At 31.4% G+C, this 16054-nt stretch overlaps 1 protein-coding gene across 7 annotated transcripts in view; it reads left to right on the plus strand.

The window, feature by feature from the left end:
• Positions 1–16054, plus strand: part of LOC143083254 (liprin-beta-1-like) — a 93348-nt gene that overhangs the window by 17457 nt on the left and 59837 nt on the right. Inside the window, exon 1 of one of the 7 annotated variants that reach the window (XM_076259517.1) lies at positions 11665–11894. The exons of the other annotated variants lie outside the window; for them this stretch is intronic. Within the exon in view, the coding sequence (XP_076115632.1) occupies positions 11703–11894 (192 nt within the window). The 5' untranslated portion in view covers positions 11665–11702. Of the gene's footprint in view, positions 1–11664; positions 11895–16054 lie in introns of those variants that run through there. 7 annotated transcript variants of the gene reach the window in all.

A 16054-nucleotide genomic window follows, 5' to 3' on the forward strand; every position in this document is an offset into this window, starting at 1 on the left:
TCAAATTGCTAAGATATAAACAATTTAGACAACTTAGCTATTTAAAATGCTCACCTGAATTCAAATAGATACAATTCCATTATGAGAGGTTAAAAGTTTTTGGAGAGAAATAAAAATCAATCAAATATATTCATATGGGCAATGGAGGTTAATTTTGAACAGATATATCATGTTAAGGAGGGGTATTTGCGAAAAATACCAGTCGAGAGAATGTTAAATTTCACGAGCCGTAAGGCGAGGGAAATTCATTCTCAAGACTGGTATTTTTCGCAAATACCCCTCAATAACATGATATATCTGTTTAATTACACCGAATGTTAATGTACTAAAACGCATTGATGATCGTGACATTACAAGCGTCCAGTCGGATAGAGTATTTTTTGGCAAATACCACGGCAGAGAGGGTAAAAAAGGCATATCCTTTTAGCAAATACCCCGGCGGTGTTAAAAATTAACGATATTCATTTGATAACAGTAAATTGGTGAAAAATACACTGGCTATTAACCAATCAAAACCCCGGATTCTTACATAAGGTGTAATTAGACACAAAATATGTCCAGTCCTGGAAGATAAGAACTTATGTTTCCCTGGACTAAAGAGTAAAAAGTAAAAAGCAAGATTTTTTTTAGGGTTACAATGGAATTTATATCTATATGTATAAACATTTTGTTATATTTTTCTATTATAACTTTTATATTAATCTTTCTGTGTTCATATGTAAGAACATTATTATTCCCAACAGTATCACTTATTAATTGTAGCAGGGATATATAAATACACTTAATTTAGTAATGTGACAATGAATAAGATTTACCCTAACCCATGTAGAGGCATTGAGTTTTCTGGTCTATCCATTAATGTCTTTTAGTTTGTCTGTTATCAGGTTAAAGTTTATAATTAGTTTTGAAATAATGAATCTCTACCCATGAAGTTGATGATCATATAAACTAAAAAAATAAGTATAGCTCTTTTCATTATAAATGAGTTTAAAAATTGTATGTCAAGTCTATGCTTTTCATCCAGATTTCATAAATCACTGACCAATGGAACTATGATAAATTTTGAAATATCAGTAGGATATGGCTTTCTATAATGACACTTGTTTTTGTTATTTTCTGTTGCGTCCTTTGTCCAAATGTTTTGGTTGTGGAATTTTATTTAGCATTGAACTATAGAGAATAAGATAATTCAATCCATTTTTAATTTATGAAACAAATAGTCCAATTATTTATAGAGCACACTTAATCTGTCATCATAGTTTAATATTAACATGATTTATAGCTGCTGATGAAGTTATGTATTCATTTGATGCATTTTGCAGTGAAAGCACTTCTGCAGGCATAATTCTTATTAGGCTTGTATACAACCTACAATTACAATTCATATTTGTGTGCATTTATATATTTTTATACCCCACGCAACGAAGTTGCGGAGGGTATAATGTTTTTGACCCGTCCGTCCGTCCATCAGTCCGTCCATCAGTCCGTCCGTCCGTCCTGTTTCTTGTCATCGCAACTCCTCTCAAACCACACAACAGAATTTCACGAAACCTTTTCAGATGAAAAGGACATACTATGTAGTTGTGCATATCGACAGGAAATTGCGATTCAATTTTTTTTATAAGAGTTACGCCCCTTTGAACTTATTTGCTTAATGTACTACTGCAACAGTTTGTCATCGCAACTCCTCTGAAACTACACAACAGAATTTCACGAAACCTTTTTAGATAATAAGGACATACTATGTAGATGTGCATATCGACAGGAAATTACGATTCAATTTTTTTTCTAGGAGTTACCCCCCTTTGAACTTATTTACTTTATTGTACTACTGCAACAGTTTGTCATCGCAACTCCTCTGAAACTACACAACAGAATTTCATGAAACCTTTTAAGATAATAAGGACATACTATGTAGATGTGCATATCGACAGGAAATTACAATTCAATTTTTTTTCTAGGAGTTACATCTCTTTGAACTTATTTGCTTTAAGGTACTACTTCAACAGTTTGTCATCTCAACTCCTCTGAAACCACACAACAGAATTTCATGAACATTTGTAGATAATAAGGACATACTATGTAGATGTGCATATCGACAGGAAATTACGATTCAATTTTTTTTTCTAGGAGTTACGCCCCTTTGAACTTATTTGCTTCAATGTACTTCTGCAACAGTTTGTCATCTCAACTCCTCTGAAACCACACAACAGAATTTCATGAAATTTTGTACATAATAAGGACATACTATGTTGATGTGCATATTGACAGGAAATTATTATTCAATATTTTTTCTTATACAATTTTTTTTTCTTACACTTATTTAATTTCTCCAATGACAATATGGGGACGTGGGGTATGTGAGCGTGCTCACTAAGGTTCTTTAATTTTTGATAACATTGAATTGTACAAATAGGATGATGGACTATAGGGGTTTCAGGGGTGTTGGGAGTATTAGGGTGTCCAAATATCAAGGCTGACAAACATTTTTATTTATTTTTCACATTTTTTATATATTATCTTTTTCATTATATTGAGGCATGCTTTATTGTATGCATAAAACTCTCAATAATAATCAATTATCTTTTTACTAACAGTAATATGTTGTTTTTATAAGTTTGCCTAAACCCCTTTGCCCCCAATCCCACACAAAGTCATGATTGATGGCTACCACCATTCTTTCATGGCCCATAATGTTTAAATGATATCCCAAATTTCAATTGTCATGTAGAGAAATAGACTGGTATGTAACTATGGTAAATTGTGATTTTTTAAATGAAAAAAAAATTATTTGAAAGCAGCAAAATAACACCATTACATTTAGTGCTTTTTTGATATATATGTTGTATGTCTTATATTACAGGTTTCCCCAACATTGCTGCTAAAAAAAAACTATTTGTGATAAAATTGAAATACCCAGGTAGACCAAATCATTTCTTTCTATCGAAATCTCTGTTTTTTGTCTTATTGATTCTTTTATTATTGATTCCCAATATAATTCTAACACTAAACTTAAGTTTTGTGAATTGCTTCAAGGGAATCTGAAAAAATCCAATTAAATCATTTCATTTTTAAAAGAAACCGTATGCATTGTCTTGCTAAGCATTATCCTTGCTCATAAAGAAAGTATCAGAAAAAGTATGAAGTAGGTATCTCGCAGACAAATCTGAAAAGCGCTTCAACATTAAATCTCCATCACTGCCAAATGTCATTCTGTTCAGTAATTTTTTAGGAAAGTGTGACGAAAAGTAAAGTTCATTCAACATATGAAATATTTAAAGTACATGTATCAGCCAACAGGAAGTGAATGTCTGATAGATCTTAAAAGTGCTGATGCAATAACATCTCACCACCATCAATCTGCTGATATAATATGTTCTAGCATTTACTGCTGAAATGTGTCACAGATGACAAATTTTAAATTCATTCAACATATTGAAAAATTTAAAGTACATGTAAATTTAGGTGTCTTACAGATCTGAAAAGTACACACACATTATCGCTTCCAAGCTGCTGATCTTATAGGAAGTCATTCTGTTTAGCAGTACTTGAAAAATGTGTGAAGGACATAACTGTTGGATGAAAAGACAGACGGACAAGGTGAATGCTATATAGCCCTCACTCATTGATTGGGGTGTAATAATAATAGCTTTATAACAAAGTTCAGATATTATTGTACAATTTTGTAACACCATACTTTTTTGTTATGTGTTAGAAATTTTAAAACATACCAAAGATTACACGATAATAAATTGAACAAATTGAACAAGGGAGATAAATCAACATTCTTCATCTTACATTTGGCCTCTTGTTGAAATGGTAAAACCACTTTATATACAGACATTTAACTAAATCAGTAGTGTTGATAATTGATCTATGAGTGTTTAATAGACTTGAGAGATTTGTATGGCTGATACTATTGTCCAGAATTTGACAAATCTATTATCACACCTTAATTATTAGACTGAATAAATGAATGCTTAGGGTACATCATCTGATTTGTATAATTGATACCTAGACACTGAATCATTTCTGGCAAGATAAGTACTGGTATACATTCTAGACGGCTGAGGAAATTACTACAATTTCTTCAGTAAGTTTGAAAGTAGACAACTTAGAAGTCTTCTTATATTAGCCGTCTGTATTCCGTTAACATATGTGATTTATAGGTAAATTGCCAATAATTAGAATATGAATAAAAGTGAAGGTACAATGGACCAAATGACAGAGGAGCAACACAATGGTCCACTGATATTCAGTTGTTTGTGATTGAAATTTTTATAATTTATATGGTAAATTGTTTCTTGATATCTATATTAAAATTAGAAGATGTGGTAATCATGGTAATATGTTTTCTAATGAGAAAAATATTCAAATGGATTTGATGCATGATAACTTAAATTGAAATTTAAAGAAATAGAAAAGATGTTATAACAAAAACTATTTGTAGAAAGCTCTCAAAAAAGTCATAACTGTAAAATTCATTTTATAGAAAATACCAGATGAGGGGAGATAACTCAAAAAGTGTTTTTAGTTTTATGGATATGTCAGTATCATTGAATGAAGAATAAAGTCAATCTTGAAAAGAGCAAATCATGAGCTTTTTTTTTTTATTTCAAAAGAAAAAATCATTTATATAGTGTCTGCATACAGGAGTATGGGTTAAATAGTTATCAAAGGTACTAGGATTATAATTTAGTATACCAGATGCACGTTTCGTCCACATAAGACTCATCAGTGAGGCTCATATCAAAATATTTATAAAGCCAAACAAGTACAATTTGAAGAGCATTGAGGATCCAAAATTTTTTAAAGTTTTGCCAAATACGGCTAAGGTAATCTATGCCTGGATAAGAAAATCCTAAGTTTTTTCGAAAAATTCAAAGTTTTGTAAGCAGGAAATTTATAAAAATGACCACATTATTGATATTCATGTCAACACCAAAGTGTTGACTACTTGGCTGGTGATACCCTCGGCGACAAAACATCCACCAACAGTCAAATTAATTGTTTTTATTTCTATAATGGATTCAGCTTTTTTTTTTAGTTAATCTTCATTAGTACTTTGCTCAATATAGTCATCTTATAAAGTATGAAAAAAAACTATTTAAATTGTATCAGTGCATAAAATAATTATGACTTTATGAGAATCAGTTCTGATTTCAAAGATCTTTAAATGTAAACTTAACTGTTGATCCTGGATTTTCAAATTGTACTTATAATTATAAATATTTGATGAATAGCAGCAAAAAAATCCAAATACCATATTAATTACATTTAAGACATCTTTCAAAATAAGGCTTTTATGTTTTAATATCCTGAAATAAAAACAAGATAAAAAAATTTGATGAATAAAAGCACTGGCTGTCGGTTATTAAAGACAAATCCCTCTATTGTTTATGCGCATATACAAGCGCAACAGTACTATGCCGTCAGCGGTTTATGACGTCGCGGTTTCCGCGAACTGGAAACGTTTATTAGAGTTATTCCTCTTTGAGCCGATGGAGAGAGTGACAATCGTTTTGATAGGTTAATTTTCCGAGAAAAAAAATGAAAATTGTTTTTATATAATAAACATGTTCCAGAATTGGATAAAATATGAGAATGAAAAGAGAGTCAACTATACAGCAATCTAACAACAACAAATACACAAAAATGACTGCAAAGAAACGATACAGAATCTGGATACTCGACAGAAAGATGAGCCAATCAAATTATAATATAATACTTTTTTCCTTAATTTTCTATATGTATAGACTTTCGTAGGTTCTTAATTATATCGATATTTTACAAATCATTAAGAAAATACGAAAATCATCAATCATTCTGGACATGTCCTCAAAATTCAATGTATCTTTAGCAATAGGTACATAACGTGCCTATATATGGATATGGCAAATTGCACTGACGTATTTTGAATGTGTACGGCACTTACATTTTTACATGAATATAATAATTAGATTTCTGATAAACACCAACAAAACAGTAACCTAACGACGTATACATGTAAAACAAAGTACATCTAGAGAAGTTAACATAAAACCTTCTAACATTCTAGGTTTTTCATATGACCATTCCGAGTTTGTTCCGATTTACCAAATTTGATATTTATGTGCAAGGTGCGCAATTTTTGTATGAAAAAAACATAATCGTGTCTGTGTTAAAAAGTTGTCGGAATGAAGAATTACAGAAGAATGCATATGGAAAAAAATCAATTAAAAGGAGATTTGAGAAAAGAGGTCGGACTAGGTTTTATCCATACTCACGGTATGACATCTGTATGAGTATACTTAGACTGAGTTTCTAGCAACATTACGGAATATTTCGACATTCATTGATGCCTAAGGATGAATGATCAAAACAGATATGATGTTAATTAGACCCCGTTAACACATGCACGGAATTGAAATAAAATCTATCTCTGAAGAGCATCTCTCGTTTTCGATCTTTTAAGAACTTGTGCGTTTACATTTAGTATACATTGCATATCTAAAATAATCGGTCTAACCATTTCGATAACAAAAAATCGTAGAAAATTGAATAAGGAAATATTTGGTTCATGAGATAATTATATGCTTCTGCATTTATTAATTTTATTTTTGATTAACATGTCATAAGTAATCATAAATAAAGAATTGTCAGAAAAAAATTACGTATAACGGAAGATGAGTAATTTACAGAAAATAAAAAATAATAATGAATAAATACAATTGAAAAGATATTTTTTAAAAGGTGCACCGAATACCACACGTATAGTAAGTGAATATGAAACGAATAAGTAACAGGGCATCAGTTGAGCACTGAAACGAGTATTTACGCCTTAGTATAGGGTTATTTTACCTCTTAGAACCAATATATAGCATCAGAGGCAAGAAAAAAAAAAATGGAAAAGATTTGTTTAAAAAGGTGTTACCTTTAACAAACATATTGTAAGCGAATAAGTAGCAGGTCATCGGTCTAGCGCTAAAACTGGTACATACACGGTAATAGGTATGTTTCACTTTTAAGAACCCATACCTAACACCAGAGACAAGAAAACAATTGAAAAGATTTGTTTCGTAATAGATGCAACGTATTTCAACGTATAAGCAAATAAGGAACGGTATCAGTCGAGCGCTGAAACGGTTCCTGTCTCAACTCAGGAGTCGGTAATTAAGGGGTTGTTGTTTGTAAAAGAACTACATCTATTAGTTTTTCATTAATTTTGTTTTGTCATTTTCTAGTTTGAATTGTGCTACATTTGTCCTTTCGGGACCTTTTGTAGTTGTTTATGCGGTATGGGATTTGCTCAATGTTGTAGGCCGTACTTTGACCCATAGTTAATAATTTCCTGTGTCAATTGGTCATTTGTGGAGAATTGTGTTATTTGCAATCATACCACATCTTCTTTTTTTATTTATATATTTTCAGAAGAATGACGCAAAAAACGTCGAATATATTTATTTGGTTTTTATTATCTCTATGGCACGTTCTGTCAAATCATTTGAGAATAAACACTAAAATCAGCTTTTTTTAAGAACATTTTTAAACTGACCATGCGCAGATTTATTTTCATATCTACATAAAACACTTGGAATTTTATATCGATTGATTGATTGAAAAGTCGATCGCGATGTATATAAAACGTTTTCACTTGAAGAAAAATCGGTCTTTTAAAACTACATCTGGAGATGGAATGTTTACGTCCGATTGAAGATCAATCTTTCTCATTTTTGCAATACTAAAGATCGGCGATCTCAGAAATGATCGATCTTTATTGTTAGTGGAAACGGAGTCTTATATTTCTAATGATTTTAAGTAATTATCATCTAAATAAAAAGGAACAACATTCTTAAACGAAATTAAAATTCATGATATATACCTGAAGCTAAATTCGATCTGTCTTGTCTTTCAGATATACTTTGATTGAACAATGATATTATATAAAAATGTCTTCACTATTTTAAAAAGAATTTCTGTTAAACACATAAGCACTATGAATAACCTGAAATGAAATGTTCATAGAAGCATTCGTGTGTACATTTGTACAACGCATTGTTTTCCAACCACCGCATTTATATTACGTGTCTGTGATTATATACTGACTTAAAACTAAGTACTATCATGTGTAGATTAATGTGAATTTATCGTAGTTTAAAACAAACAAACAACAAATCAGCAAATAACGAGAACTGGGTTGTCCCTAATTTGTAAGAATATAGCCTAAACTGGCCGAACGTCTTTCGACGTTGTTTTTAGAATTGGCGCAATATGTTCCTGCCAATTCAAATTGTTACCCCCTTTTTAGAAATATCTCTTTTTTCCATTACGGTGACCCCATCTTTTTATTTCCTTATTTTGTTTAGATATAAACAACGCATATTCTATTGAAGACTCATGGAGAAATTATTGGTCAATTTTTTTTAAACTTAATTTTTTTATAGGTATTTCACAATAAAAAAGGCGGGAAAACTATTATAGCAACTTATCATTATTATTTTCCACTCAGAAAATGGTGATATTATTAAAATAGTTTGTATTAACAACTAGGTTAACAAAACAGACAAGTTTTTATTGGATACAGACTTTTAAAAAAATATTACACTGCTATTGAGTAGAAGTCCCAATTTCCAAATTCCGTGAAAAAGATGGCGTTTTAAATCGAAAACGAGGTCGGTGACCCCATTTTTTTATTTGCTTATTTCAAAGCTTTTACCTAGCCTAAAGTAAAAATAAAATATAAAGAAGATATTATTGGTAGATCTGAATAGAAGGATTTGTCTTTAAGTGCCAAACTGCCTAAGAATCAGACAGTGCATGGTGAAAAAGGAATAAAAAACCAACTCAAGTTGACATTAATTATATATATTCAAAATGTTTATATCATTATTTCCTTTTCCTGTTCTAGTAATTCACGGTATAATTTGATTGAAATGCACTAGAAATTAACAATTAAGGGGAGATAATTCTGTTATTTGCTATCATTCTAACTAAAAGTTATTTAGATATTTCTCGAATTACTAGACTCATAGAAATGAAAAACCAACCATTTCTAATTAAGGATGAGGGTAACTTCAAAATAGGATGGTTATGTTGGTGGTTTTTTTTCCATGATTTGATTTTTTTCAAAATTGCCTGATTCTTAAATGAGGGTGGTGGTAAAAGGGGGTTCTGAAAATGGAAACAGTGTACACATGAAAAAAAAAAATCGCAAAAACATTGCAAGAAAGATAAAAATCGTGAAAAACAAAGAGAAAGAAATAAAATTGTTAATATTAAGGAAAAAATACCAGAAGTCAATACTCAGCTGTTCTTGGAGATCATGCAGCCATTATTACCGTAATGGACATAAAGACCTTTCGGTCACCTTTTTAAGCATCTGCTACTTGCATCTGATTTGAAAAAAAAAAAATATTCATAGAAATTGTATGATCATGAACTTTATTACATACCATACATAAACAATTATTAGAATTGCAAAAGTAGAATGGTAACAATATACATCAATTTATATTAGATTACACAAGTTTCAGAAGGTATTGTTACTTTCTTTATCAAATGGGAACAAGCACAAGAAATAAAGAGCACCAACACTTTAAACATGGAAAATAAATAAGGGGAAACACGAAAATGAACATGACACAAGAAAACTAGAAATAAAAGGTAAAAACATGAAAAGACGCTAAATAAAAAAACCCCACCCTTTTACAAAGACAGGCACTTAATGAAGATGACCTTGATCTACAAAAAGTGATATCATTACCAAGATAACTAAGGTTGTGCAGGGTATCCTACTAACATAGATTTTACATGTTCTGACATAATATGTAAGTATAGATGAAACAGGTGTTTTAGTTGTGTGATATCAAAACAGGTAGAAACAATAATAATAAACATGTACATCTATTCTTTAGTTTTATCTTAGACCAAAGTCTATATAACGATCTTATTACTTTGAAGCTATTTCCAAAAGAAACCTGCATTACATATGCTCAAAGTCATGATTTCAAAATGTTAAATAATGGACATGGAGAGCAATTTATCCATAAAAGAGAGGGAGGCTTAAATTGAAAATTCTCTGAGGTTAGCTTTGCTTTAAGCAAATAATTTAGAACATGACATTTTCTTTGCATATAAATCATTGCTCAAGTGCCAAATTATTGCTTATTTGGTTCAGAGATATCCTTTGGAACCAGCAGTCAACAAATAATGCAAAGTTTTTGCCATTTTAACATAATACTGCATATGCAACCAAACTTTAAGTTTAGAAGAGTACTTTGACTACTAAAATGGATGATTAGATCAATTCTTGGTACTATTCTTTAAAGAAATGAAACGCCAAAATTGGCTTGAAAACAGAATAATTTTGCGAAGAATGTCTGTCGCCATGATTTTTCGTAAATCAGTGTCCAGAAAATCTGATCTCTAACACCAAAATTTCCAAATAATGATTATTTGAGGAAAAGGGGAGATAATTCATGATTTACCATATTGTTTTAATTTGTTAATTGAGTAAATATTTTTACAATTACTTATAACATGGAATTAATAAGACACAACAGTAATATCTAGAGTTATCACAGCTTAATCTCATTTTATTACCATCTGTTTGTTTTCCCCACTTTTCATCAGATTTTGATTAAGATAATGAAATTGCTCATTTTCTGCACAAATACTTCAGAAATTGCTTCCAATATAAACAATGCAATGCAATTCTGAAAATTTATATTTTTAGGAAAAAATACTTAACATGCATTTGATGTAGCCTTGGTTGCCAAGTTTTTTCTTTAGATTTTTTGGCTTTAGTTAAATTGCTTTGATAAAAAGGGAAACATTTAATCTGTTTAATTGTTTCAACTGATTAATTCCTAAATGGTTCGCTAATCAAGGTCTATCAAAAGCAGAGTGAATTCTGCATGTTATGATGTAAATCTTGTGGATTAGAATTTGGAAATATCTCAGTTCTGACTATGCTGTGGGTTATGGATATCATTGAATGATAAGTCATCATATGGTTCAAAAGTTTGCTGGACATTGTTTTGGCAAAATTCAGGAAAAAATTGTTGGATTTATAAATCTTGTTATTTTTTACAAAAGTGTTATATTTTACTTTGCTTCATGTTGGCTTTGAGAGGATATTATGATTTTAGTCTGGATTTATTATTTACAAAATCAGTTTAAAATATATTTTCACTGAATTAGCAAAACCACTTTTTAAGCATAGCTGTTTGGCCTTATTCATATGAATCTAACTCAAATGTGTAACTGTTACAAGTTATTTAATGAAAACTTCATTTGGTTACATATATATATATCTGTAGAAACCTGATGTAGAGTGTGAAGGAAACTAATGTGAAGTGTGAAGCAAGTGGTGTGAAGTGTGAAGCAAGTGGTGTGAAGTGTTAAGAATTCATTACTAGGAAAAATTGTGAATCAAAGAATTAATACAGGACTGCTGTGAAATTGTTAACAAGGATAAAACATTTTTTTCATATCTAGATTTCAAATATTTATCAGCATCTTGGAAGATATGAATCTTATGATAACTTAAAGAAATACTGCAGATATCTAAATTTCTGTTTATTCATTTTTTTACGCGTTTTTTCATGTTAAGAAAAAATCAGTGATTATATGTGCTTTTCTCTGTATGTGTGCATTAATTAGAAGTAAAATTTGAAAGATAAAACAAGCATGAAAGTGGAAAATTTGGCTACGACTCAATAATGGAACACTATCGTGGTTACATAACTTTCACAATTTTCTGCTCATTTCAACGTGATACGGATGTCATAAACCTAAATGATGTTCAGTCTGATTTAGATACCTTATCAGACACCCAAATTATGGATTATATTGGAGGATCTAATTCAAGGGAAATAACTCAGGATGCTCATACTATTCAAGGAGCTGAAGGGGTATGCTGAATTTTGTTTGTTTACTTTATATTCTTAATAATTATAATTTATTAAATTTATTACCAGTAAAAGTTGATTTATTGAAATAACGAAGCCATATTAAGGATAAAATTTATGAGTTTAGAATATCAAGCCCATTAAATTGAGTTTTTGAGTGTATGTAAATAAAATGATAATCAGACAGCTTATAATGCACCAGAGAGTAATGTATGCATGTATGTGAGTGCTCTCGTTGTAAGTATGTGCATCCTTGGTGTAAAAGGTTCAGTTAGTACATTATTGATATGACTTACATACTTGCTTAAAGTTGTAGAAATCTAGGTGGGGTCATAACCCATTTTATTTTTTGAAATGATAAAACATATTCTAATGCATTTTTATGTAACAATCTTTTTCATTGGCTAAAAGTTACCGTCAAATCCACAGTTGACCAGTCGTAACTAAGGAGAGAGCCACCATTTCCAATTCATTGGATCAACAAATGTCAAAAACTACAATATCATCAAACATAAAACAACTTCTACCCAATAATCACCATCGCCAGTAAAAATGCATTTGCAACTGTCAAATTGCCAATTGACGGTGTCAGCTCTTCAACTAAAGTACTGTTATTCCTTAAATCTTTGGTTATTAATTTCCTTTTTTCCAAACCATTTAAAAACAGACGAGTGATATGACAGTGGAAAAATAACATTTCCTTCTCTTCATTATTCATGACAGATAAATTAAAGTCAATTTTAGCTCAATTTGTTAGGACTAAAGAAAGTAAAGTTTGTCTATAGATTTGCATTGGTGTAGGTGTACAAGTTGTTTCATACTAGTGGGAATTTTTCAACACCATATGTTGACCTTCAGATGTTTTCTAAATTTTGGGTCATTGGGTATCTGACGCCTGAAAGTATATATCATGTCTCGTTGCAAGCTATATTGTATTAGAGCTGTCATGTCGGGCATTGTGGTATTGAAAGTTTGAAGTATGATTGATGTATAAGACTCAGACTTCATGCAATCAAATTTTGGACCCAAGTAATGACAAAAGTGTTATTACAGTATGCTAAGGTGTGCATAATCTCAGAAGAGAATGACCAACAGCATAGCGTATAGCGGGTTATTTTTGCCGGGTGTTAATATTCGCTTATTTTTTTTCTCGGATAGAAAATATGTTTCCCCAATTTGCAGCAACCACTGTGAAGAAGAGTATTTTACTTAATTATTAGTTATCAGGCTTCAATATAATAAGTTTCTTGAGAAGATAAAACATAACTTCAAATTTTATTTTTGAACTTTAAACAAGCAAGATAACAACTTTTCACACAGAAATGTATGTAAAATGCAGAATAATTTACATTGAGTATACATTATTGTACTATAATGTTAATACTGATATGTGAATTTGCAATAACATTAATTAAAAGCAAGACTGACAATAAGCTGGTAATAGACAGAGAATATTGGCAATATAATATATGCCTTTACATTCCATATTCATTATAAATAATGATCATGAACATGAAACAGCATTTTTATTGGACTGAAGTTCTTCTAGAGTATTTCTTGTAGATTTAATATACATTTTTATAGTGTTTCATTATACATCAGTTCGTGATAATTAAATAAATAAGAGCATATTATGAAATTTTTTAAGAGAGCTCCTTCTGTCTGTCCTTTTGTCTGTTCTCTGTCTGGTTATCCATCTCTAATTTAATCAAACTTTCTAAGCTTCTGAATATAAGACAGATTTGATATTTGGTCAGGAATTTCATAATGTTGAGTTATATTATTATAAATGCATGGAATTTTTCAGGTTTTATAAAGCTGCCGATTCTTCCTGTTTGAGTTACTTATAATATGTTAACTGTTAACTAAAAGGCTCCTATAGATCATTAAAAATATAAGTAAAGTTTTAGTCCAAGTTTGTCTTATGTGAGGGGGGGGGAGTCAGAGGGGTCCTGATCCTGAAATTCTGGGCTTAAAAACATGAAATCCTGAGGTCCCGAATTTAAAGAAATTTAATTCCTGACATCCCGAAATTCAAAACAAGAGTTCCCGGATCACGAAATTTAGGATCAATTCTGAAATCCACAGCTTAAAAACACCCAATCCTGACGTCCCGAAAAAGTCCTGCCCCCCTGTTATGTGCCATGTGGAGACAGTAGAGTGCCTCTCAGTGTTTCAGGTTTATCAACTTATGTTGTGATGTTATGCTATTGTTTCAGAAAAAGGGAGAAGGTTTGGTACCATTAAAATGTTTAATCCTGCTGCAAATGTTTGCACCTGTCCTAAGTCAGGAATCTGATGTACAGTAGTTGTTGTTTGTTTATGTAATTTATACGTGTTTCTCGTTTCTCGTTTTTTTTTTATATAGATTAGACCGTTGGTTTTCCTGTTTCAATGGTTTTACACTAGTAATTTTGGGGCCCTTTATAGCTTGTTGTTCGGTGTGAGCCAAGGCTCCGTATTGAAGGCCGTACATTGACCTATAATTCATTGGTTTACTTTTATTAATTGTTATTTGGATGGAGAGTTGTCTCATTGGTACTCACACCACATCTTCCCAGTATTATAATAAACAAGATTATGGAGTTTGTGTCCTATGGAGAACTTCTGTTTGTTCATTAGGGCCCCGCCTTTAGGCGGGTCGCCCTATAGTGATCAGTCTGTCCGTCCGTCCGTCCGTCCGTCCGTCCGTCCGTAACACTTTAACTTTGTGTCCGCTCCATATCTAGAGAACCATTATGATTTCATACTTTATACTTTACATGTTTATTAACCACCACCAGAGGGCGTGTCATGATGTATGTACAACTTCCTAGGTCAAAGGTCAAGGTAAAAAAACTTTGGTTTCAGTTGACAACCCTGTGTCCTGTGGTGAAGATCGTGTCCGCTCTATATCTTGAGAACCGTTATGATTTCAAAGTTTATACTTGACATGTATATGAACCAACACCAGAGGGTGTGTCATAATTTATGAACGACTGCCTAGGGCAAAGTTCAAGGTCAAAAACTTTGGTTTCAGTTGACAACCCCATGTCCTATGGTAAAGATTGTGTCCGCTCTATATCTTGAGAACCGTTATCATTTTAAAGTTTATACCTGAAATGTATATAAACCAATATCAGAGGGTATGTCATAATTTATGTACAACTTCCTAGGTCAAAGGTCAAGGTCAAAAACTTTGGTTTCAGTTGACAACCCCATGTCCTATGGTAAAGATCGTGTCCGCTCTATATCTTGAGAACCGTTATCATTTCAAAGTTTATACTTGACATGTATATAAACCAACACCAAAGGGTGTGTCATAATTTATGTGCAACTTCCTAGGTCAAAGGTCAAGGTCAAAAACTTTGGTTTCAGTTGACAACCCCATGTCCTATGGTAAAGATCGTGTCCGCTCTATATCTTGAGAACCGTTATCATTTCAAAGTTTATACTTGACATGTTTATAAACCAACACCAAAGGGTGTGTCATAATTTATTTACAACTTCCTAGGTCAAAGGTCAAGGTCAAAAACTTTGATTTCAGTTGACAAACCCATGTCCTATGGTAAAGATACAATTTTTTAATGCACATTATTCACAGCGGGGCCCACAGAGATGGCTCCCATCTCAATGATATCTAGTTGCTTAAGGAATATTTATCTTAAAATTTTATTTCACTATCATAAATAATATTTCAAATAATCTTGTCTAAGTGCAAGAGTGTGCTCTTAGTTTTTACAGTAATAACATCTTTTAGGTTCAAATTGTCATGTTGGTTTGTTTATTCAATTGTTTTTATTTAAATATTATAATTAACACTGCCATTAAAGCGGGAGGTTTGGCATGCCACCAAATCAGGTTCAACCCACCATTTTTTCATAAAATGCCCTATACCAAGTCAGGAAAATGGTCATTGTTACATTATACTGTATAAAAAAGAAGATGTGGTATGATTGCCAATGAGACAACTATCCACAAAAGACCAAAATGACAGTTCGTTTCTGTGTGTGTTACATTTCGGTGTTGTGTCTCTGTTGTGTCGTAGTTCTCTTATATTTGATACGTTTCCCCCAGTTTTAGTTTGTAACTAGGATTTGTTTTTTCTCTATCAATTTATGAATTTTGAACAGCGGTATACTACTGTTGCCTTTGTTTTAATCAAAGAGGAATAATTTCACATC

The sequence above is a fragment of the Mytilus galloprovincialis genome, chromosome 7 (assembly GCF_965363235.1).
Source record: "Mytilus galloprovincialis chromosome 7, xbMytGall1.hap1.1, whole genome shotgun sequence".
Classification (NCBI taxonomy): domain Eukaryota; kingdom Metazoa; phylum Mollusca; class Bivalvia; order Mytilida; family Mytilidae; genus Mytilus; species Mytilus galloprovincialis.